Source organism: Electrophorus electricus, chromosome 14 (assembly GCF_041902795.1).
Source record: "Electrophorus electricus isolate QZ-2024a chromosome 14, ASM4190279v1, whole genome shotgun sequence".
Classification (NCBI taxonomy): domain Eukaryota; kingdom Metazoa; phylum Chordata; class Actinopteri; order Gymnotiformes; family Gymnotidae; genus Electrophorus; species Electrophorus electricus.
In genome coordinates this window covers 11682415-11706819 of record NC_137510.1, presented here as the reverse complement: position 1 = coordinate 11706819, position 24405 = coordinate 11682415, and the positions used below count along the sequence as shown (strand labels likewise).

General features: G+C 40.0%; 2 protein-coding genes across 6 annotated transcripts in view; both read left to right on the top strand.

The window, feature by feature from the left end:
• Positions 1-7455, top strand: part of col15a1a (collagen, type XV, alpha 1a) — a 62511-nt gene extending 55056 nt beyond the window's left edge. For all 3 annotated transcript variants that reach the window (XM_027002959.3, XM_081696834.1, XM_027002958.3), the window contains 8 exons: positions 35-176; positions 450-520; positions 857-985; positions 1112-1162; positions 2127-2189; positions 2972-3169; positions 3670-3779; positions 5507-7455. In XM_027002959.3, the coding sequence (XP_026858760.2) occupies positions 35-176; positions 450-520; positions 857-985; positions 1112-1162; positions 2127-2189; positions 2972-3169; positions 3670-3779; positions 5507-5765 (1023 nt within the window). In that variant the 3' untranslated portion in view covers positions 5766-7455. The remainder of the gene's footprint in view (positions 1-34; positions 177-449; positions 521-856; positions 986-1111; positions 1163-2126; positions 2190-2971; positions 3170-3669; positions 3780-5506) is intronic.
• A 2301-nt stretch (positions 7456-9756) lies between these two features.
• The window catches only part of reck (reversion-inducing-cysteine-rich protein with kazal motifs), a 42959-nt gene continuing 28310 nt past the window's right edge, over positions 9757-24405 (top strand). Inside the window, exons 1-3 of one of the 3 annotated variants that reach the window (XM_081696836.1) lie at positions 9757-10073; positions 20870-20936; positions 21215-21273. In XM_081696836.1, the coding sequence (XP_081552962.1) occupies positions 20888-20936; positions 21215-21273 (108 nt within the window). In that variant the 5' untranslated portion in view covers positions 9757-10073; positions 20870-20887. Of the gene's footprint in view, positions 10074-13235; positions 13303-20869; positions 20937-21214; positions 21274-24405 lie in introns of those variants that run through there. The other 2 variants (XM_027002961.3, XM_081696835.1) reach the window with 2 other exon arrangements.

Genomic DNA, 24405 nt, shown 5'->3' with positions numbered 1-24405 from the left:
TTGGCATGTTTATAATCATGGTTTATGTCTGAAGGGACCTAAAGGAGAAGCCATCACTGGACCTCCTGGTCGACCTGGACCTCAGGGCCCACCTGGTGCTTCTGGTATTGGGAGAGTTGGTGCCCCAGGTCCCCCGGGGCGACCTGGACCTCCTGGACCACCTGGCTACAGCTCTGGTGAGAACATGTGACAATTCCAGCTAAACTCTGCCTCTTTTCAGTTTTCTCAGGTGTTATTTTTGATGGTCTATATCATAACACAAACCTCAAGAGAAAAGATAATGGCCTTCAAATGTACTTATGATCATTAAAGACATCTTTTCATTACGTGACTCACCTCTAGGGAGTTTCTTGCATGCCAAATCCAAGCCTCTATCAGGCTACACTGAAACAGGTCACACTGACACTTTCCTCATTGTGAAGATTCAAAAGAAAATCTTGTCACTTCAGCTGCTGCGTTCCCTGGTCTGCCTGGGCCTCAAGGCCCCCCGGGTCCCCCAGGGCGAGCTGCTGCTGTCTCGGTGAGCACCCGTGAATGCACACAAAAGTCTATAGCATAGTGACCAGCCTTTGCTTTCCCCAAAGCATTGTAACATAAAGATCATGATTAAATGGCAAAGTGAGTATCGCACTTAACACTCTCTCTTATTTAGGATGATCTTAGCACTAAGACACTTGCTAAATAGTCGGGCTAATCTTTCATAACAAACAGAGGCCATTGAGTGGTGGCCACTAGCTTTGAAATGTTTCTCAAAATAAAGTGAATGATCACTGTATCTGTGTAGTGTAGCAATAATGCATACCCTGAAATGACTGCATTGGTAATAATCCAGTTGGTGGTAATGGTGTTGTCACAGGTGAAGAAATACTTGAGTCTTCAAGCACTGAGGCAGGAGTCATACTTGGATGATGAGGGAACATTGTCCTTAGTTACAGATACGGGTAAACTCTACCTCAAAGTCATAGGAGGATGGAGAGAGATTCAGGTAATGTTTTTAATCTTAACCCTTTTACACCTGCTACATTGTACCTCTAGTAATTCTAGTAATTAGCCCAAAGTTTTAGAGCTCAGATATAGATCAAGAGGCATTCTCTCATGCCCTTCTCCCCAGCTTGGAGGACTGATCGAGATGCATCCTTCTCCTGTCCTCTCACAAGATGATGTAAGTTCTACCATACTGCCTTTTTAGTAAATGTTGTACTTTCCCATGTATAGCCATATGCATGCTGACAGAACACACAGTCTATGTTGTTAATTATCATGTAGTGTAGATAGCCCGTGTTAAATTGTCTGTTTTCATGGTTCTTGGAGACCACCAGACAGTCTTTTTGTTGTTTCAGCTCTTAACTGGGGAGAGGTTATATTACATACCTGAAGACATTTTCACTATATGTTTAAAAATTTTCTGATTAACTAGTCAGAATGCTTGAGCAAAACAGTAGTGCATACAGTAGTCACAATGTATGAGTAGTTTTAAAAAATGGCATTCTCAATGGAGTACACTGATTTATTAATGCAAGAAAAGAAAAGATCAATTTGTAATAAATAAATAAGATAAATAAGATAGAACATTGGTATAATAGTCTAATACCCAATCAACTACTTACTCTACAGTTTTGTTTTGTTTTGTTTTTTTTTTTAATTAAAACAACAAGGTGACTAGTAGCTGATTGGATACTAGCCTATTATAATATTGCATTTCACGTATTAATTAATTAATTTTTTATTTAGTGGGTTTATTGTTTACTGGGTCTCTATAATTGTTTTTTAATAAAATGTAGTTTGGCATTGATAAGAAAAGCATATTATGATATAGTTTAACATGATAACATTGTCAAATTGGTCATCTCTACTCTTACTAGACCTAATCTAGGTAATCCGCACTCTGGAGGCCTTGATTAGTTTTTTCATTATTGAATCTCTAGGCAAAACCACATATAATCATCCTAATCCACCATGGAGTGGAATTACTAGTTGTATTGAAAAGCAGATGTGCAATATGTACTCATCAAAGAGGTGTTAGGAAGTGAGGACATTTGCTGGGGGGAGTGAGATGTGGAAGTGTGTGCACTGCACTGACCATGTTAGTTGTATAGCTGTATAAAAGCCTGTCTAATCTTCTATAGGCTGATCCCTTAGTACTGACCTCTCGACTCAGCAGTACTCCTAAAATCCACACAGGAAGTGCGGTAAGACTTGTTTTGTGTGTGTGTGTGTGTGTGTGTGTGTGTGTGTGTGTGTGTGTGTGTGTGTGTGTTTGTGTGTTTGTGTTTGTGTGTGAGTGTGTTTGTGTGTGTGTGTTTGTGTTTGTGTGTGAGTGTGTTTGTGCATTGCTTTTATATTATAAATGCATGTATGTATGCATAACATGATGGATCACCCCAAGTGTACCAACATGGGGTACCTTTCCCAGGCTATTCTGTTCTTCTTCAAAGATAAAAATACATGCTATTTAACATTTGTCATGGTTTTGCATGAAGCCTTGTAGGAAAAACTATTGGCTTGGGTGTAGCTTGTGTTCTTGTGGGATCCTTAAGATCCCATTTTAGACTATAAATTATGGTGCTGTTCATCCAGCACTGTTGAAGGGCATCCCAGCCAGTGGAGGTTTATGTTCGTGGTTAGCTTCAGGGCGAATCCATGCTGAAGGATAGCCTCTCCAAAGGAGAAGCTCAGCAGAGATGAGGACTGTGGGCCAGTAGGCCAGTAGAGCCTTGCTATGTTTTGGCTTGAAAGGATTTAAGTGTTTTTTTTTCTTCTGAGAACAATAGAGGTGTGTGTGTGTTTTACCTCCTGTGTTTTTTATATACATTATCATCTTGTGATTATTTGCCAATAGGGCTGTTCAGTATATGAAAAATTATAAGCTTGACTCTGTTAAAATAAACCCACATGTGACAGGGTATGTCTGAAGCTTAAGCCTCTCCTAGTCCAGTCATCATTATTGTGCTGGGTGACCTCCCTCTGACAGCTCAGGCTGGTGGCCCTGAACACGCCCCTGACAGGGGACCTGGGTTCCATCCACATGGTGAATAAGGAGTGCCGGCTGCAGGCGCAGGCCATGGGCATACGAGACGAGTACAGGGCCTTCCTCTCCCACCACCTGCAGGACCTGATCGACCTTGTCCAGCCGCCCTACCGCTCCACCTTGCCCATTGTTAACCTCAGGGTGAGCCATGTTGCTTCCTGACCTGCACGAGTTCCAGATTGGAATATGTAGAGCAGTGCTATGCCAGCTCTGGCATTAGCTCTGCATGTGCTCAAAAAGAGCAAATTGATTTTTTAAGGAAGTGCATTGTTCTCTGCTGTTGAAGCAGTGAAATCTGGCCTTTCCTTGTGGCAGTTCTAAATTAGACCTTTAAAGATGTGTAAACTGTTCAATCATGTATTCTAATATCTTTTTCCAATATGTCAAAATGTTTAGCTTGACTGAGATACTGAGTCTAACTGGATACAACTGAAAACATTCAAATAACCACTGATAACTGTAAGATGTTAAACTGAGAGTGTTGTGCATTTATTCTTGGTTTATAAGACATATTTAACCTGATTAAATGAGGCATATCCCTGGTTTGAACTGGGGATCTTCAGATTATTTTACAACAATTCATTAAGGATCGTAAAGAACTTTGTGTACTTCAATAACTGATGTCAGCTCTTCTTTTGCAGGGTGAGGTTCTGTTTAAGAACTGGGAGAGTATCTTCTCCAACCACATTCTACCACCTGGAATCCCCTTGTATTCTTTTGATGGACGGGATGTGATGAGTGACCCCTTCTGGTCAGTTGACTTCCAAACCTAATGGCAATGTTTACTTTATTAAAGGGTTTAGTTATTGCATATGGCTTTACAATTCAGTTTACAATTCAGTTATTACATACCATCATATTACATACCATCATTCATGCATCAATTTTATTCGACTTACTGAAAAGAAACAAAATATTATGACTTATTAAAACTTCCGTGACATCTAGCAATGGTGATAAAAACAGTCCATCATGCATTATTTTAACAGCAAAACAAAAAAAAAGTGTTTTGTAATCATTTTACATTAGATATTTTATATATAGATATTTGAGTGGTTTTATTATATTTCAATATTTAGGAAGGACTTAGACATTCATTAAAAACACAACAACCACTTAAAGGTATACAGAGGGTAGCTTGCTTTTACCTGCTGCTATTTTTGGAATCCTGGCATGCTGATTGCCCCCATATTTATGAAAAACCTGTAGTGAACATCTAATGCAGTTTCAGCACATAAATGCAAATATAGAGCCCTTCCCTGAAATCGACGCTTGAAAGAATCAGATGTAGCCAGCCACAAACCAGGCAGTAGGGCCCGCATCAAGTCCTCTCCTTCAGTGTTTTTCCACCAGTGTATTTTTACAGCTAGCTTTTCCATGTCTTTCTCTGTACACCCCCATTTCTACCTCAAGGTGGTAAATATAGCTACTCGTGCCGTGCATCAGGAGAGGCTGAGACAGTGGAGCTGCAATTGTGGTTAGCAAAACGCTTTTTTAAGATTGTTTGTTAGCCTGGGCTTTTCAAGCCATGTGGTAACTCCCCTTTCAACAGAGGTATGAATGGATGGAGCAGAAGGAGCCTGTCGTTTGTGAGGTCTAGGGACATCGTCAGCAATTGTCTGAAACTAAGACAAAGAACTGCTGCTACAGATCTTGAATTTGAACCTACATGTGTGTTTTACTAGCACAAAATACTTGCATATCATGTGCTGTTAAACTGTGCTGAATTATGATAGATGGACAGCAGATACTTAATGTTCTGGACAGCATATTTTTCAGCTTTTATTATCCCTGCACTAGCCTGCCAAGATTAGCAGTGCTTGTGTTGTCATATGAAAATGCCACTAAATGATTTTTCCTTTGAGTTGTAATCAGGTTCATATTAAGTACTGATGAAAAAGAAAATGTTACTAGAAGTGGATTCCATTTATAATAGCTCTCTAGACTAGATCCAGCTGAGTTGTGTGGTCATGCTTTGTTGCAACATTTGCACTGTGTGTTTTGGAGTGCTAACCCGCCCATGGAACTGAGCCTCTGAATTAGATCAATGAGTTTAATGATAACTTTGTCCACGAGAGGGCAATAATAGCTATGTGGTTATATCAGATTGTTGTATCAGAAACTTTGGATTGGACCCACTGAAACCGTTTAAATTAATTCTGTAAGTTTAGTCCTGTAGACAAGATGATTTGTACCTCTTATGTGGTGAGGTAAAAATGCCTATAAACTTGGGAAAATGAGAGACACTTTGTGTATTTAGTACATATACATGTACTTATTTACATCCAGACTCACCACTTACAGATTTGTCATTTGCAGTAGTTCTCCAGCATTGATACTTACAATTGACCAGTACTACTTTCTGCTTTGTCCACACGGGCCAACTTTTAGTGCACCTGAACATGAACTGGTTTTGTCTGGTCATTTTAGCACTCATATATTTGTGTCTGTGCATACACCTGCACCTTCTTTCAACAGGCCCCAGAAGGCCGTATGGCATGGCTCCTCAGAGAAAGGTAATCGTCTGGACACTAAGAACTGTGAGTCATGGAGAGCTGGTGACATGGCTATCACCGGCCAGGCTTCCTTCCTGTACAGTGGCCTGCTGGGTCAGCACACTCGCAGCTGCTCCAATGAGTTTGTCGTGCTTTGCATCGAGACCAACCCTGACCACAACACTGTGGAAGAACTCAAGCGAGCACAGTACCGCCACAGACGCTGGCATTACAGATACTAATATCTGCTTCATTGCCATCAGAATGTTAACATTCCGGAAGGTGTAAATATATACTTACGTTGGTGGAGAGCACATCACATGGGCTCCATTGTCCATTCACCAGTGAACTGTCTGTGTGAGTTTAGTGTACAGTTCTCATATCAGGTTTTGAGCACATGGACATTTGGTAGCAAAGCAAAGTCTCTCCCAGTGTCACTCATCGAGATGTCTGTATCCTAGCAGAGGGTCTCAGACCCCTGAGTCATTTTGATGCACTGTATTTTCATTTCACATTTCTCAGTTACAATTCACCAAATCCACAGATGTCTTTTTTGTACATTGACAGCTTTTCATTGAGCAACAAACTATGCATCAGTATTTAATTTAATTTCAGTGTTTTATTTATAGCTTGACCGCACATAATCTAAATATGTCTGAAGTCTGAGGATCAGTATGTAATTTATAGTTCTGGTGGTTGATATGAACTCTGCTCCTGTTTCTTGCTTATTATGAAAGAGAAGGTTTTGTACAGCATCTCTGTTGATCCAATTATATTCCACTTTTATAGTTGATGAAAATGTGACTGCATTTTTCCCAGAGAGCAAACAAGTCATCCTTTTCTGTTATGTTCAGATTTTTAGGCCAAAAAACTTGAGCAGTGCTTAATGGGAAGGAGTATTTTTTATTTTAATTGGTGCTTATTGAATAAAATCTCTTTTTCAAATACTTTGTCCATATTGCTATGTCTGCCATAGCTCTTAATAGGTAAAGTTTGGAAAGCAGAAAAAATGAATGTCCTGTGCCTGTTGAGGCCCATGTAAAAATCTCATAAGCAGCCGAGTTAATGCACAGATGGCCAAGTAAACCTGCAATCTTTCAGTGGATGTGTTACCTAAATGTCTCAGTGGCAGTACTGGTAAAAACCTGATGTGCCTCTAGAACACTGTTGAATGTTGGATCAGTTTGTGAACTTTGGTCATCAATGACATTTACTCCCCAATTCTGACTGGGTGTATTTTTATTTCATTTTATTTCATTTCATTTCATTTCATTTTATTTCATGTTTTCATTGCACTATTTTGTCAACACAAAGATTGATCACATATAAGACTTTCTCAATAAAAGCTCAATTAGCTTTAATCACTTAAAAGTGACTAAAGTGTTAATAAAAATAAAATAAAATAGTATAATAAAGTAAAATAGTGACAACTCTTGCAGTTTTACAGTGCTGTGATTTCAGTCAATTGACTTTCATTTTAGGAAGTTTGCACTTCCTAAACACTGTAAAACAGAGAGTCCAGAGGATTCACTTTTAAATGGCTGGCAGTAGAAACTTTCTTGGCAAGGGGTTTGGTTGTTTTTGAGGCCTCTGGTGAGTTTTACCATCCTGAGATCTTATGTCAGTCAACAACAAACATGATGTTACCCACAATCTTTTGTATTTTTTTTTACTCAGTGGGAAAAAAAATCATTGTACATTGTGGGGTTTACTTGAAATCCTGAAATACTGCACCATATCTATTCACTACAGCAATGCAATATTTTGTCTTCCTTGATCATCTTAATGTAATTTTATCTTATGTGTTAATGTCTTTAAAACAACATCTAAATACTAGTCATAAGTGCTTTAGAGAAGATTTTGCAAATCAGTGCCAATGCATGGAGTTCAGCAAGATAGGGACTTTTCTTATCATTAAAGACTTAAAAGTGATTGGTGTGATATGAATGTGTTTGGGATGTGGAATGAGATCTGCAGAAAGGTTTGAGGACTGAAAGGTTACACTTAAGACATGTAACTGTCAGATTTGGGCCTCGGCATCTACAGTTCCTTTTAGCTGTACTATCAACACCCACCTTATTATATCTTATACTAATGTCTTATACTAATGTTGACTTTTCTTAGCTTGCCCTTGTTACACTGAAAATGATTTAATGGCTCTTCATCCAAGCATTGCAAATCAATTATGTAAAGACTTAAAAGTAACCTTTTCTTGCTGTCTTGTTTTGTACCTTTGTAGAGTGTGTCCTTATGTTCCCTTGTATAGCAAACCTTTGTATCACATAAATGATTTCCATAGTTTTCAGTGATCACCTACATAAGGACATCTGAAGGCCCTTGATGTGTGATCCTTTCCTCTGACTTTGACTGTGACATTTAAGAAGAGGTTTATTCTGTTTTCATTAGTCTTGTGCTCTATGATTAGGCAGCTGCCTTAGCCTCATTAAGTCCTAATGAGGTATATGGTTGACATTCCATGCATGGCTTCCTCTATCTAAATATAGATCATATTTGTGGTGGACCTAGGTCCACAAAGGGTGAGGGACTCTACATATGTAAGCCACATTGAAAAATTAGTGCTGCTTCCTGATCATATAGATGTAGCCTGTTCACAGCCGCAGAAAAGATATTTTAATCATTATCTGTAATTATAGCACTACACAGGATGTGGCACTGCTGTGCCTGGATGTAGGTAGCTCCATGTAACAAAGTTCAGTGTAATTAAATTGGATGTGACTCATTTTGCCAGCAGTGGCATTTGAGACTTGAAAAAGACATTTTATGAAGTTGGCTTTGGTCTTAACCAAGGTTAGGTGTGGCACACCTTCTGTAATTATTTCTGTGCCCAAAATATAACCATTGCATGAAACAGCACACAACTGAAATCAACATGTCATTACCATAATACGTTAATTAAAGAAAGCCTCTATTTGAATGTAAATTCTTAGGACGTGACAAGAAAAGGGAAGTTATAGAAAGTTAGAAGTTAACTGAAGCTATTTTATAGAGCCTAGTCTTTAATGCACATATCAAAATAAATGTAGTTTTAAACAGAATGTTTGAAGTTTTTTCAAGAGTTATAACTAATCTATAACAAAATAATTTGAACATTACTAATATTCTGATCTAAAATCATAATGTGAAAGACTGTGATGAGATCAAACATCATATGCTCAGCCTCAAACTATGTTAGGTTAGTCAATTGTGGCATCCATTTTGTCATTCTACTGGCCCACTGTGTTCTGGTGGGATGGTGCTGAGAAACGGGCCTCTCTTGCTTAGGGGTCATTTGAAGGCGCCAACTGGAGCTGACTCAGAAAAAAGGCATTGTGTGATGCTTGGTCATATTTATTAATCGAAATTAATTGATTTCCTTTGTATTTTGGTTGATAGTGCTGAATTAGCCAAGAGAACCTCACTTTCTTATCCTTTGACTTATATGGTGTATTAAATTAGCTGTATGGATTTGATCAAAAGCTAATGTCAGACCATAGCCCTGGGCACTACACTGAGGGACTCAAACATACACCCCATTGTACTGAACTTCATTGTGTTTGTTCCCCAGTGGTGGGTGTTAAAATGCACAGTTTTTTCTTAAAATTCCTGTTTAAATTGTTTTTCAAAAATGTCTTCAATATTTATCTAACTCTTCTGAAATATTGAATATGTTTTAATAATTGTACAGAAGGGTTGCCTACCATAACTCATAACACATAAGTTAAATCTTTAGAATCAACATGGAGAAAATCAGCAAAGTGGTTCAAACTGAACAATTTATTTATTTAAGAATGTACACGTCAGAGACCAGACTTCATTCCCTCTAAAATGCTGTGATCAGGTTTTCTTTAGCAGAATACGCCAGAATACCACCTAACTACTATGCAGGACTGCTACAAAAGAGTGACATTTATTTCTAATAAAAGACGTAAAGCATACTAAATATGAGTTTTTCGTGAATAATTATTTAAAATCTTATTGCTGTTGCTAATTGACACTTCTTCTTTTTTTTGCATTATAACTTACACAAGATTCACAAACTTTTTCTTTCGACTATTGAACTAAACTTTGAAACATATTTTACTCATTCCTATCTTATGTATAGAATAGTTGCCACACACTAACTCGGAGTTTAGTATTGACGGATTTGTTTCGGGCTTCGTATGGGGCGTCATTTTACCCCGCCCCTTCCTTCAATTACTGTATATCTACGGATGACTTCTCGAGCCGCTGTTAACCCAGCCCTCCAGCAAACGCTGTGCGCGTCCCTTTCTTTGGCTGGCTGCACATGCTCAGTCCGCGCGGTGAGCCCGAGGTCCGGTACTCCTCATCCCTCGTATGCGGCCTGCGTGCGTCTGTGTACCACGGAAGAGAAGCCGCAAACACACTGATGTACACAAGAGAGATGTTCTCATGGAGCTTGTCAAATCGACAGTGTCTCGTTTGCGTTTGTGTTCACAATGCACTTTAGGAATTCAATAAGATGTTTGTGTGTTCTGAGATAATCATTTTGCTTCTCGCTTGCAACTTCTGCGTCTGCGTTTATACTCAGGGTAAGTCTGTTTTAGTTTTGTTCTTCTGATACATTACTGTAGTTGGCTCTCCTGAGTTTTATGTCATTTTGCGTAATGGAAAAAATGCTACATCGTATTTATAATAGATAACTGCGTTGTTGTTAGATCTGTCAAGAAAATGTTAACGCTACTTTTATTTTGCGGAGTTTAAACTTGTTGATTCGTTACTGCATCCTGTAGACCAGGATTTGCTGTTTCGTAGTGGTCTGGTACGAACCAGCCTTCTCAATATAAACCTGAAAACCGAAAATAAAATAAAAAAAAGTAAGTAGGCTGCGCTAAAATGTGTTGCCTACTACTCGTGCTGCCTGTTGGTAAAGGCTGTGTGATTTGAATGGTAACCGTTATGCCTCAGTAATTTCTCTGACCAGTTTCATGTTGACTTGACAACTCGCTAAATAAGCAGACATCGCATAAGCGTCTCAAAAATAACTTCAGACTTTTGGGATAAAAGGAAAAGTTTGAGAAAACTTTTTTGTTTCGTTAATGGTGGCAAAGTAAGGAGAATTCGAACAAATTGTGCTAGCCTATATAAATATGCTAACGATAGCCCATAGAGCAGTCGCCGTTCCTGAATTTGTGTATTTAAGTGACGAGCAGATTGGCCTGCATTTTCCTTTTTCTTAGAACAAATTATGGTCTGTATATTTTACGCAAATAATTTCTTCAAACAACGTGTATGCCCATGAAATGATTTAGCCTACATTCAGATAGCTACAACTGTTTCGTTGTTTACAAGTGACATTAACCGTGTCATTTTGTTAATTGTACCAGCTGGTTTTTCGTTGCTTAAAAATATGCTGTTTTGCAAATGGCAGTTTGACAAAAATAATGCTGCATCTCCGACTGTGAAATTCTTTTCCATTGATTTGTTTTTGTCAAAGGGGCGTGCAAAGCAATTGACGTCAAATTGGCATTTCCAGACGCTTAAAGACTTTGAAGTCCTACTTGTGCACATGAGCCAAGGATGTGGCTGTTCGCGGAACGTTTACAGCTCTGAACACAGATTTACAAACATGAAGGCATTGCCTACATAAAGATAAACCAGTTTAAACAGCGAGTGCGTGTATGCTTCTATGTCTTCAGTGTTATGCTCCCTAATACCACCTCGTGCATTGACAAAGCCTGTAGAAGTGCACGTGCACTTGATAACTCTGCCTGGATTTTCTCCTTATATCCACAATGTTTCTGTGCAGAGTTGCCTCCAGATAACGGTTTTCCTGTTGGCTTCCGCATTCTTTCAGTTAAGTAGTGTTCTCCCCCAAAGTTAATTACATTTCTCTGATCAAGTAGCCTCTCATGTTGTACCTATCTGGAGCTGTTTCTTTCCCAGAGCATGCATCTGTAACCAATTTAGGGCCCATTCAAGTTAGGTTCCAGACAAGAGGGAGGTAAACATAGATGGTAGACCAAATTCATATCATAGCTCTTTACCATTCTTCTCATTGTGTCAATGCCTATAAATCCCATATATTAAAGCTGTTTGCACGAGATACCCAGTACATGTATAACATGAATCTCATTCTTCTCTTATCTGAAAAACTTTAAATAATTTTTACATGTAGCAATTATAATGAGTTTTCTATAAGGTCGAACATCAGCTACATCCCTTCTCTGACCAGTGTTTGTTGTAATACTTTTCTATGGATGATTAAATTGGTTAGTGTAGCCCACAACATTTATTTTCATTTATTTTATTGTCGTGTTTTTATTGATGTTTTTAGGTTGTTATGTTATGCAGTGGCGCCTAATGCCTTTTGCTCTACAGCTCCTAATAAAGATATAGTGCACTACTGTGACCTTCAAGATTTAAGATAATCTGTAGTAGTTGTTATCTTCTGTTAAGAATCTTGCAATAATCTGAAGCCTGTAAAATTTATTGCATTTGCGAGTATAGACTACTGAAATGGATCACTCTTGCTGATATTGCATGCAGGATGCTAGGTAACATACTTTACCCTACTTTACTGTGTAACTTTGGTGTCACTATTGGTAGTCAGCAATACTCATTATCGTGTCATGTTTGTACTGTGTTAGTTTTGACACAGTCCCTTAGCTTGTCAGGACTAGGAGCTTGTCTTGTATAACATGGTATGCCATGCCTTTCCTCTGATCCTTGACCAGCCAAACAAAAGAAAGTCCATGTGTCTAAATCCTATGCAAACCATTTAAGGCATTTATTTATTGTATCCATTCCATGTATTTAGTGTTTAAGAGTACTTTAATTTAACTTTGTGATGTTTATCATTTTAATAACAAACATATTAATTTTTAAAACAGTGGTGTAGTTCTGTCTTATCTAGAGGTTGGTCGATTTCTGAAATCTGCTGAACAAAAGAAAATTGCTTCAAAGTTTGTATAATAAACATACAGCACTTTAATCTAAACATCACTATTAGTGCACATATCATTTCCAAATGTAAGAAAAATTATTTAAAACATAGATATTTCACTTTTTAGCACATGCATGAATATTACTGCAGGATTTCTGTACTTATTTATAATTGGCCCCTTGTCAGATAACTGCCAGGTGCTGGCCATGTTTGGACTGTTTCTAGTTGTTCATCTGCTCTTTAGATCCTCCATGAATGATACACTGATCTTGTATGAGTGAACTGGCATATGTCTTTTTAAAACTTCTGTTTTGATCCACACTGCCCAGCACCTATTATAGCCTCCAAGACTATAAAGACTATTGAAACCAGTTGCCTTAAATTTACTCAGTCCAGTAACTGACCACTGCTTAGATTGTTTATTCTTTGATACTAGGCTATTATAGCCTTTGTTCATATCTTTTGTAGCAACTGTTTCCAATTCTGGAAACTGTGCCACACTGAAGGATTTACTTAGTATTCTGGGGCTACAACTTGTGACTCTAATGAATGACAAAATAGGAGTTTCTCCAAACTGCAGAACTCAAGGTCAGTGTAATATTTTTTTAACGCTACTTGTGACTCCCCTGGGTGAAAGATGTCTTATGCTGTTATGGCTGGTGCTGATACCTCTGTCTGTAAAGGTACACAGCTCTGATGCATAGTTGACCATGAACCATGAAGTTGAGTTAGCAACACTCAAGTCTTGCCTGAGGGCCTCTTTTGAGCTATTCAAACAATATTACAAAAATGTATTTTGTTATTACTTTTCTCCTAGCCAAACATGAAAATTAGCAATGACAAAGGAAGAAGAGTAGTCCAAGACTCACTGATATGTAAGTATCTCAACTTGGAGATGTAATTAGAAATAACAGATGTCTTTGGCAAAATTCCACTTTAGAACACACCCAGTCTCCTCTGCTCATGTCAAAAGCCAATTAATTAATGCACAGGAAGTGACCTTTGACCTTGAGGCATTATTCGCTCTCGCCACGAAGGACTGGTCTGTCATGGAGGAATGCAGAAGCATACAAGAGTCCACCATTCAACATCGGACGTGTTTACGACTCGGCAAATTCTAAAGATGGGAGGGAAAGGGTGGCCACGGTCATTTCAGCTGGCACAAAGAAGCAAATAGCTGTTGAATTTAAGACTTGTAGCATTATTGTCCATTCTTCTTGCATAAAGCTGAGTTGTGGTATGCCTTTCACTACAACTGTGGAAGAAAAGCAGCCCTGAACAGAGCTGAAAAGCACAGGGAAGAAAAAAATTGCAAACAGGAAGTATATTGGCAGGAAGCACAAGGAATGTTTTGAGCCATCTCGAAATTCCACCGGCCGAATACATTTAGGCAGATAACTTCTATTTTGGACTTTCTTTGTCACTGAGTAAATATCCTTCTCATTCCATCTTTATCTGCAACCAAACCCTCTGTTTATATGGTGGAAAATAGGAAGCACATTTTGACACTCTTTGTGGGCCTGGAATGAACTGTGATTAGCTTGGGCTGGCTCTGAACGAGAGAGGGCCAAGAGCTTGTAAACATACCCTTTTGTTAAGCTTAGCTGATATTCCAGACAGACCTCTGCAGCACTATCACCTTTGCAGCACGATGTGAACGAGGGCCATTGGAATTAAAATTCACTCGGAGCAGTACGACTTCTAACATGAAAGAAGAGTATAATGCATCATGGACTGTTCAGATTACCATGCTTTTAGTCAATACTGTTCAGTTTAATTGTAGCAACTATTTGTTTTCACCATAACATAGCAAACAGATCTATGAAAGTTTAAATCTGACCTCAGGATGGGAATGAGGTATTCAGTTAGCCAAAAAAGAATCTACTGTACACACCCTTCTACAGTGTATACGCAGAAATTCAAACATTGTGGTTACATGATGAAGCTTAGCCACATAACTGCAGTCCTTTTGGGGACTAGCCTTTGCATAGCCTTTGCAATTATGTATGAAAATAATAGAAAATGGCCCATGGACTGTCTGGTCTAGAGTTGGATTTTCTATAGATGGAAGCCAAGTGAAAATCACTGTCCTTTCCAAAAAGACACTGGGCTATGCAAGACAAATGCATAATTCTCTGGTTCAGCCATGTTTGTGGTTTTCACAGGAAAAAGACATGAAATCTCATTCTGAAGATATTTTATAGTGATAGCACTGAGATTTTCAATAAGTTAAGTACAGAAAGTAAGTCATTTTGTCTGCTTATACATGATGTGTTCTGTGCAAAAGAATTGCATCCATCACTGAAACACACCTGTTTCACATGAACAGATGAAGAACAACTCTCATCGGTGTTACTGACTCTTTTGCTATTAGAATGATCACTGTGTGCATGCAGGCCGCATCTGCCATGTGTGGAGCTCTCTGATCTTCCCTGTTGAGTCATATAGCAAAGGGCCTCCTTCTTCCATGCCCATGGCAGGAGCTCTGGGAGTGTGCAGAAGGAAACGCCATCGCCTTTGCTGTAGCAGATGTCCCATTCACAGTGAGGAAGGCACACGTCACGCCAGCTTGATTGATAACCGCCCACCATGTGTGCATCATAGGGAGGCTGACTGCTTTGGAGCTGCCATGTGGCCCATACGCTCAACGGATGGTGTCATGCACACACAGATGTAGATGGAGTTTGAGGAGGAGGTGGTGTCTTTCAAGCAAAGGCTAATTTGATGTGTGTATGTATGTGCATGTGTTGATGTGTAGTCTTTAGTCTACTGTAGTCTGTCTATGAGCACTTGCCACCTAAGCCACCCAAGTCCTGGGGAAGTAAAAAATCCTTGTGGGGCATCTGCAAAGAAGTCTGTGTTAAGGGATCTTCACTTGGACTTAATGATTTAATTACAGCTTAAATAGGAATTGCCATAAATGATCAGCAGTCTTCTCAGAATGTAGTGCCTTTCCCTCACTCTCCTTTTAACTGCAAGCTGAGACTTGACCTCAGTCAATATGGGCATACTGCCTTCAATGAGTGACTTTCACCCAGAGTCAGTCTGGTCATTTCAGCTGCGTGCACTTCCATTGTTGTCCTTTACCCCCCTGTGAGTATCCATGTGTGCCTCTTGAAAGCTTAAAAGGATTACCTCAGACCCCATTCAGGCCACTATCACGCTTTAGTTTTATTGATTTAGGTTAGTGTTTATCTCCAGAGTTGTCTAGGGCACATCTCCAACTACAAATTCTAAAGCCTCACCCCCTTCCTCCCATTCCCTTGCTTGCTCTCTCTCTCTCTCTTTTTCTTGCTAAGTAAACACCGCTTATTCTCATGTAGCTGCCATTCTAGCTATTTCTACTCAGATACTTATTGTACAACTAACATTGCAGTGGTCTATATAGCGGTTTATGTTTTAGGCTGTGAAAAAAGGATTTCAATATGTGCACATTAAGATGCATCCTTACTAGTTCAGTAAGAATTATTTTCTTGCGTACTAAACTCTTAAAACTAATCTTTTAAAAATCATTTCATGTAACATCATGTAAAATACTTTCATGTAGAATCTTGCCATGAAGTTTGGTTACAGAAATTTGGCTAACATTTCCTGGGATTTCTGTTGTTGATCAGATAGAAGTAGTCACAATTCGGTGGAAGTGAGGCGCAACCATAGTAAAAAGACCAGGAACACTTATAAACTCTGCATTATTATTTATTAGAACAGGTATATTCATAGATATATTGCAAATATTTCATAAACCTTTTAAGTTTGCCAGTTTTTTGTTTTTTGCCTTTGGTTCAGGCCATCTTCATCTTAAACTTATTAGATTTTTGGTTGCATACAAATAGACTATATATATACTAGCATGATGGAAACCATTTGTGCCTAAAGCCCTTTGAACTGAATTTAGTTGAACAGCACACATTGCAGCGTATAACAGCACATATTTCAGAGAGTCTTTGTCCCCTCCAAGACCTGCCCCCACTCCCCTCTCACCTGTCTGTAGTAGCAGCTCCCACTGGGGGTCTCCCACATCTGCCTGCAAGCTGCTCTTTCACCCTCTCCTCCCCTTGCTCTCCATACCCAAGCTGAGTGCACCGCCAGTTTACCATATGTTTTGTTCTTATGGATTTTTGTTTCTGTAACCTCACTATGTCATGTTTTGGTGTGGTTCCAAGGAATGAGCACATATTTTAGTCAGTATGGTCAGAAGGTGTTTTTCTGTAATAAATTGTAGGGCTAAAGTGTATGTGAAATACTATTAGGATTTAGCCTTACATTAAGTTGTAATATCTGTAATGTTACTTGTTATTTATTTGTTTGTAATGTGAGGTCATAGTTGAACTAATATCAAGCTGGTATTACTGTATAATAATGTATATTTAATAATGTGATATTCCATGCAATAATTGCTTTCAATGCTTTCTTTCATTGTTAAGAAGAATTAAGACCATTGGTGACCATGTAGTGCAAGTGTTTGACTTTTACCCTAGGGGTAAATAGGAAGACATATAGCAGACTAATCCTGCTCCTGTATTGCCCTGAAAGTGCATTGCCTCAAAACTAACATAGCTGTTGGTATTCAGAAAAGACAATTTCCTAAGATGAGTTCAGATGGCCATAAAGCAAAGGGCCCCTGTTTCGTTCTCATCCAAATAGTGTGAATTCTGTCACATGGTAAGCATTGGTAAAGATTCATTTTTGTCAGGCTTGATGACTAATAAAATAATCTAGTCACATGAATTGTTATATATCCCATTTTAGTTAAAAAGCTTCGTCTCAACCTAGGCTTAATTTCTGAATGTATTGTTATTACCACAAGGCAGTTCTTCAAAATAATCTATGTGAGTAGATTTAGCTAATGTGTTTTGTACTCTCCTGTGTTGTTACAATAGACTCTACCCCTGTCCATGTGCCTCTGGTACAGTGGCTTTTTCTGCTGGACCTGTTTCTGTCCTGCTCATTAGCAGCCACAAGGCCCCCTGACATGAAGCATTCTGATGAGCACTAGCTGCCCTGTGTGTAACCATCAGTGTACATTAAAGATCTTAAGAATCTCACAGTGGGACATGTCCTGGTTCACTGGGTGATTCATTACACCCAAAACAACATAAACAGCTGAACTCATAGTAAACCTCAGCTGAGTAAGAAATGAAAAGGACTTTTTTTACATTTTCATTAAAAAAAAAAAAAAATACAAACAAGCATTACTACCACAGGCGCTTATCGTTGCTATGGCTTTTATCAATTTCCATGGCAACTGCAATTTGTTTGGCCTGGGCTGAATGCGTTCCTCTCTCAGGGCGGAGAGCACAAAGGCTACTGGCGGGCAGACGGGGTGAAGACGAGAGCCGCAACTTGCCATCGGTGCTCCACTGCACCTCCAGTTGGGCCATTAAAATGGCAGCTCGTTAAGGGACTTAGCCGACATCCACAAAGATTCCACATATTGCCCTGCTGTCCTCAGCTAGACTGCGCAGAAATTTCCCCATTACACTGAGCTAGAGGCAACTTCAAACCCTAACTTTAAAAGAATCACTCCCAGATTTACCTCACATACATATGGCATTGGCTATGATTTGCCAGCACTTGCTGCTAGGATTGGCTAATGTTGTCTAATTGCAGTAATAGTCCACGGGACCATTGTAGGTAATGCTAATGAGGTGGCACTACAGCTTTGGCAAGTAATTAGTCTTGACAAGAACAGAGGCAATTGACTATGGTATTTTCAGCACTGCCAAAATCAACAGTAGGTTAAGCCTAGTCAGCATAACTGAAATAGGTGCGAATAGACACTAACTCACAGCTCATAGCCTTCTGCGTTTACCGCATCTCTGCACACAGTGCTCTGTTTATGTCTGGGACATTCACAGACTTCACCCCTTTGTTGCGTAAGGGCATGGCACTTTGACCAGTCAGTCTGTGAAGGAATGCAAATGTCTGGGTTTTGCAATCTGCAGCGAGATGATATGGGAACAAAAGTTCCCCCTGACAGCCTACTCCCTTTTGGTCCTCTTCTCTGGATTGAACACACATGAGCCAAATGCATCTGTGCGTCTGCTCTTCCTCACACTGACTCTTTGAGCCCAAATGTAATCCAGAGCCCTCATGGCTGCACATGGAAGTGGCCAGGGGTCCAGAGTTAAAAGTCCTCACACTGTAGGCCTTCGCAGCCTGCCATTTGCTCCTTCTGTCTTCCCGTCTGGTTCCCATTCATGTTTGATCAGCTTTGCCGGGGCTGTCAAAGATCTGTCTTTTTAAGTTGGCTTTAATTTCTGCCAGAGATGCCTGGTCCTCTGGACATCAAATACTCACTTTCACATGCACCCTACGCGTGAGAGGCTGTGGCAAGTACACCCCCTTTTTCACCCAAACGCTGCTGGATCCCCTTTCCCACTGCTAAAACTTGCTTTGGGAAAGTACATTTGAAGGGGAGGGGTGAAAGGGGGCTTCCTGTAGCTAGTCGCTAAGAGGGTTGGTTTAGCATGGAGGAGTTAGGGGGGTCAAAGAGGGTGGTGAGACGGGGTTGGAAGGGGTTGAATGGGGGAGGGGGTGACCAAGGGGAATTCCTTTGATGTGGCTTGTGGGTGGCATTACAACTTTTCTTTCCAAAGCAGGGACACAGTAGCGGGTAAGCCCAAAATGCTAGCACATGTATCCTTCAATGGTGGAGTCGCGGTGAAAAGCTGAACTGGGTCCCATGACCCAAAGCTTGTCAGAATGATTGTTTATAGAGACAAAGCACTGATGATGGGACTATTTACATTGATTAGGAATATCCATATTTTGAGGGATTGACATGGAAATGGACAGAGATGCTGAGATAAGTCAATATGTATACAGTATATAAATAGCATATAGTAAGGTCTGGTGATTTTGGCAGCATGGTTGCATGCCACATCTTACTGTAACCAATTCAGTCTCCATCCTCAAGAAGTCTCCTGTTAGGTCTCATTGTTGTATACAGACATACAAATGTGATCACTTCATGAAGTGTGTAGACTGTACTAATGCTCTTTCTAGACTTATACGACCTTTCATTTTCACAAACACACACACACACACACACACACACACACACACACACACACACACACAAACACTTCAAATTCTGCTTAATTGCAGTTGAGCAGAGGTTAAGGTTAGCAGGGCTGAGCATTTCATGAACTTTCTGTTGTGCCTGACTTACACCATGACTGTGTGTTTTGGACAACTTTAATGACCTTGTCATGAAAGCAGCTCAAAAGGCTGGAGAAGCCATCAGACTTTCATTTAGTGTCTTACTTCATTCCAGAGGAACACCAGTGCCAATACTGCTAAAGCATATTTTGAATTCTGAAAAATACTGATTTACTATGTAGCCTATAAACACAACCTCAGATCCATGTATACACTTATGCATACTAAAACATTTTGTCTTTCACAATTGTAAAGTATTAATGTCAGTTCATTATAGAGTAGCATCTCCTTTATAAGAGACTTTGAGAGGATAAGTGTCCTGCGCCTCAGACGTGCCCCCACCCAAGGCGAAATATCACTCACGTGATGCTCCCCGACCCAAAGTGAACCATCACTCGTGCTACCTCATTCACACCCCTCCATGTGAACCATTACTCATGTTGACTCAGACGCATCCCCCTCAATGTGAACTTGTGCTGCCTGACACGTGCCCCACCAATGTCAGCCATCAATCGAGCTGCTTCAGACACCCCCACCCCCACTCCCCCACACGTGAGCCATCACTCATGCCACCTCAAACGTGACCCCCCCACCCCACCCCATGTGAACCATCATTCGCACTGCCTCAGACGTGCCACCTCTGACCCAACAGGATCCTGGTAAACACCCCAAGACACCACACCCCCACCCCCAAACCAGACTCCTGCCAAGCACCCCCACCCTGAAACAAACCAGAGCCCATGCACTTGTCTAAAACCCCCAAACAGAAATCACAAATGCTGCTGCGGTGAGCCCTTCAGCTGTGTGACACTAAGTGGAGCAGCCACCTCAGTACATCTCCCTGGCCCCCTCTGGCAAGGGAGAAGGAAGAGAGTTGGAGGCAGACTGAACCAAAGAAAAAGAAACAGATCGAATTGCACTGATGAAAGGCCCGGGTCTCGGGTGAGACACAAATGGAGGAGGGCCGAGATTGGGCGGAGATGAAAGCGCACCAGTTTGATAATAATGACATCTTCTAGAGGAGCATAAACAGATGAGAATATGTTTTCCTAAGGTTCTCAGAGCCTCAACTCTCCTGTTATAAGCAATGTTATAAGCAAACTGTTGAATCCACACATAGAGAGCATGTGCTTTATATTTATAGTATCCTCTGCATACCTCTGGGGGGCGCTGAACCTGCAGGTCTGTTTACATTACTTCTCTTCCTTGAAGGAAGTTGCTGAATTTATGGAGGAGTTTGTGTATTCCCTTATAAAAAAGTGTCCTTTTTTATTACAGATTTAGCAATAGAGGAGCATGCTGCCCAAGCATGTACTGGCTTGTGTGTTCTCCAAACCACTTTTTGGTAAATCCTTAATAGTTTTTATAACAGTGATTTGAGTGAGAAAACAATGAGAAAACATTACTGTGGCGACACCTCTGGGTAATAGCCACCTACTGATGGATTGGCAGGTAACAGACCCTCCATTGCAGAGGTCAAATTCCCTTTTAGGCCCAGCATCTAACATCACAAGAATGAAATACAGCAGAGATGAACCACTGGATGTCAAACATGAAAACATTAAACACAAGGTCTATGGTGATATTCAAAATTTTGCTTTGTGTTTGCATTTCCTTCTCTAGACTCCTCCTGCTGCCATTATGCTGCAGACCTCTCTCAGTGCAGGGAAGCATGCGATCAGGTAAGAGAGCCCACACTGGTAGGCACATACCATTACATTATATTTATGGCATTTAGCTGACACTTTTATCCAAAGCATCTTACAATTATGAGTGAGTACAACTTGAGCAACTGAGGGCTAAGGACCTTGCTTAGGGGCACAACAGTAGTGACTAGGCAGTGATGGGACTCAAACCAGCAACCTTAAAATCTTCCAATCAGTGGTACCTTAACCACTGAGCTGTACCAAATACCTTTTGATCAGTACAACTGCTTAACATATTAAGCTTTATGTGGAATATGTGTAGAAAATTAGAACTGGCATTGCAAAACATTGTTCGGTAACATGACATTTTGAGGTTGGCAGATGGATTTTAATGTATTCGTTGATTGGGGTTAATTAATTCACTTCTTGATGTGGCACAAATGTGAAGAAAGCATTCAATGGCTCACTCTTATTGATCCAAATTTAGCCATGATTACAGAATAGGTTTTTAGACTTCACACATTGTCTTTTCAGGCTGCCAATTCCAAAAGTCTGAATCTTGGCCCATCTTGACAGCCATGCAATTCTTTAGTTCTTTGTTGACCAAAAGTCGATGAATACATTTTTTGGTATGTGGGTATCTAGATCAAGTCCATCACTTGTTGTGAATACTAAAAGGAGCATTAGCTAGAGAACAGAATGCAAACCTTATTTGCTGAACAATGCACTCACTGTCAGCTCTGTTAGGAATATATAGACTGTTTAGATGAGAAGAGCCGAGGTGTTTTTTTTCCTTCTTTGAAGTTGGGTGATGAGAGAAAGAGAAACAGTGAGAGAGAGAGAGAGAGAGAGAGAGAGAGAGAGAGAGACAGAATGAGAGTGAATAAAAGTTTTGCCTTACTGTGGAGCAGGTGAGGGCTCTTTTGCTTACTTTTATTTACTGCAAGAACAGAATGTGATGAGGCCAAGCAGACTTTCATTGATTCCCGTCTGTCTCCAGAGCCCCAAGAAACATGAAAGAGATGTCTGAAAGGGCTCTTTTGGGCAATCAGAAACAGCCAAGCCAGTGGCGTTACTTTAACCTTCAGCCCTCCGCCAGCAACAGCTCCCTATGAACAAAAAGAAGTCCCATTCAGTCTATAGTGGCTGTCCTGACAACAGACTGACTACATGAATCCCCCTTGTGCACAGTTGCACCTGCCATTGAGAGAAAGAGAGAGGGAGAGAGAGAGAGCAGTTTATCTTGTTGGACAAATGCATGATTATGTTGAGATTCAGAGAAATTGAGAAGTGAGAAAAAGAGTGCAAAAATGACTGGAAACGTTGCAGAATGACAGACAAAAATAGATCGTTGGTCTGGAAATACAGATAAATGGAAAAATGCACTGGATGTGAAGTTAAAGAAAAGGTAAAATCACTGAGCCTAAGAGATTGATAACACAAATAGGCAGGGCTAAAATAAGAGAGATTAGGACAGTAATAACACCTTGTTGGTGGCAGACCACAGTACCAGTGTTTTGAGAGAGAGAGGAGATTCCAGACTGCGTCAGCCCCTTGCCAGGCTGTAATCGCCCAGCTATTTCATCTTAATGGAGGCCTGGAGCTTTGATGAGACGAGGCCTAGAGCCCTCTGAAAGGAGGAGGACGTCTCTCTTTAGATGCTCTTCCTGGCACCCGCCAATGATTTAGCCTGCGAAAAGGAGAGAGAAAGAAAAAAAAACTTTTCTAAATGGACTGGATAGGTCATTTGCTTGCAGTGCCTCTGGTCCTTTTCTGTTATAGTGTGCAGCAGGTTTCCTTTGATGAGCCGCCAAGAACTCACGAGCCATCAGCTGCTCTTGTTTTAAGTATGCAATGAGGGGTTTTTTTCCAGGCTGTATGAAATTACCATACATCAGTTTGGACTGGGCACCTTAATTTCATCTAACCAGCAAATACGCATAATTTAATATCTAATTTCATATTGTATTGACATTTCATTATTATTTGCACATGTAGACTATAGTCACGAACCTTCTTCACTAAAGCCTTTTTAGCTTAATATTTATTTACAACCTTATGAACTTTAATGCAATGCTGACTGTAAGTAACTGGACAGAGGCACAGTTTGTAGTGATTACAAACACTGGATTTTGACAGGAAATCATGACTATGAGGTTGAAGTACAAAATTATTATCAAGCTTTAATCAAGAGGCCTTTACAGCCATAGTAGGTGAACTATACCAGAGACTTTTTATATATATTTCCCAATTTAGGAAACTGTAAATTGGTCAGTTTGGCTACCTATTTGTTTCTTGGCCACCTGTGTTTCATTGCATCATTAATGCATATACATTAGAGGTATGTAAAGGTCCAGAGCTGATTCTACATGTAACATTTATACCTGGAGTCTGGTGGTGTTGTCTCTCCACATGAGGACCAAAGAAGTGTCAGTGCCAGTAAAGCAGGCCATCAAGAGGATAAAAATCAGAATAAATCAATCACAGACACAGTGTGTCAAATTCAGCTGCAGAGCTGGATCACTCTGGTGAGCATATAAACTCATTTGCCAGTCTTGAGAACAGAGGGCAGGTTACTTAAAATGTAGATAAAAGATGTGTAGAGTTTTGGGACAAAGCTTAATGGACATGTAAAATGAAGATGAATCTATATCAGACTGATGAAATGAAGAATGTGTGGCATAAGAAAGAAGTTGCTCCTTATTTGGAGCATATTATGTCTGATTCACACGTCTCTGTTAATAGTGCTGCTGCTGAGTTCTGCAGCAAAGTGAATTCTTAAGTGCACAAAGTCAGATTAATTGTTTAACAGCCAGAGGAAGGTGCTTTGCCTTGCACTAGGTCCCATAATATATTTCTTCTCTGTGGTTTTTCATGGCTAAAAAGTTAAATTCTCTTGACTAGACAATGCAGGCATTTAACTTGAATCCCTCCGAGTGTGCATTTCACTTACTGAGGACAAGACTAAAGAAAAAGCTCCCCAAACTAACAAAAGGAAGAGGAGGTGGTAACAAGCCTAGCGTCACCATGTAACAAGCGTAGCATCACAAGGTAACAAGCCTAGCATTACTAGGTAAGACCAAAAACCTGGTGATGTCTAGGAGCAGCAAAGAATTTACAGCCAAATACACAAAATTACTTAATTTATTGTTCATTTGTCCAGTTAGT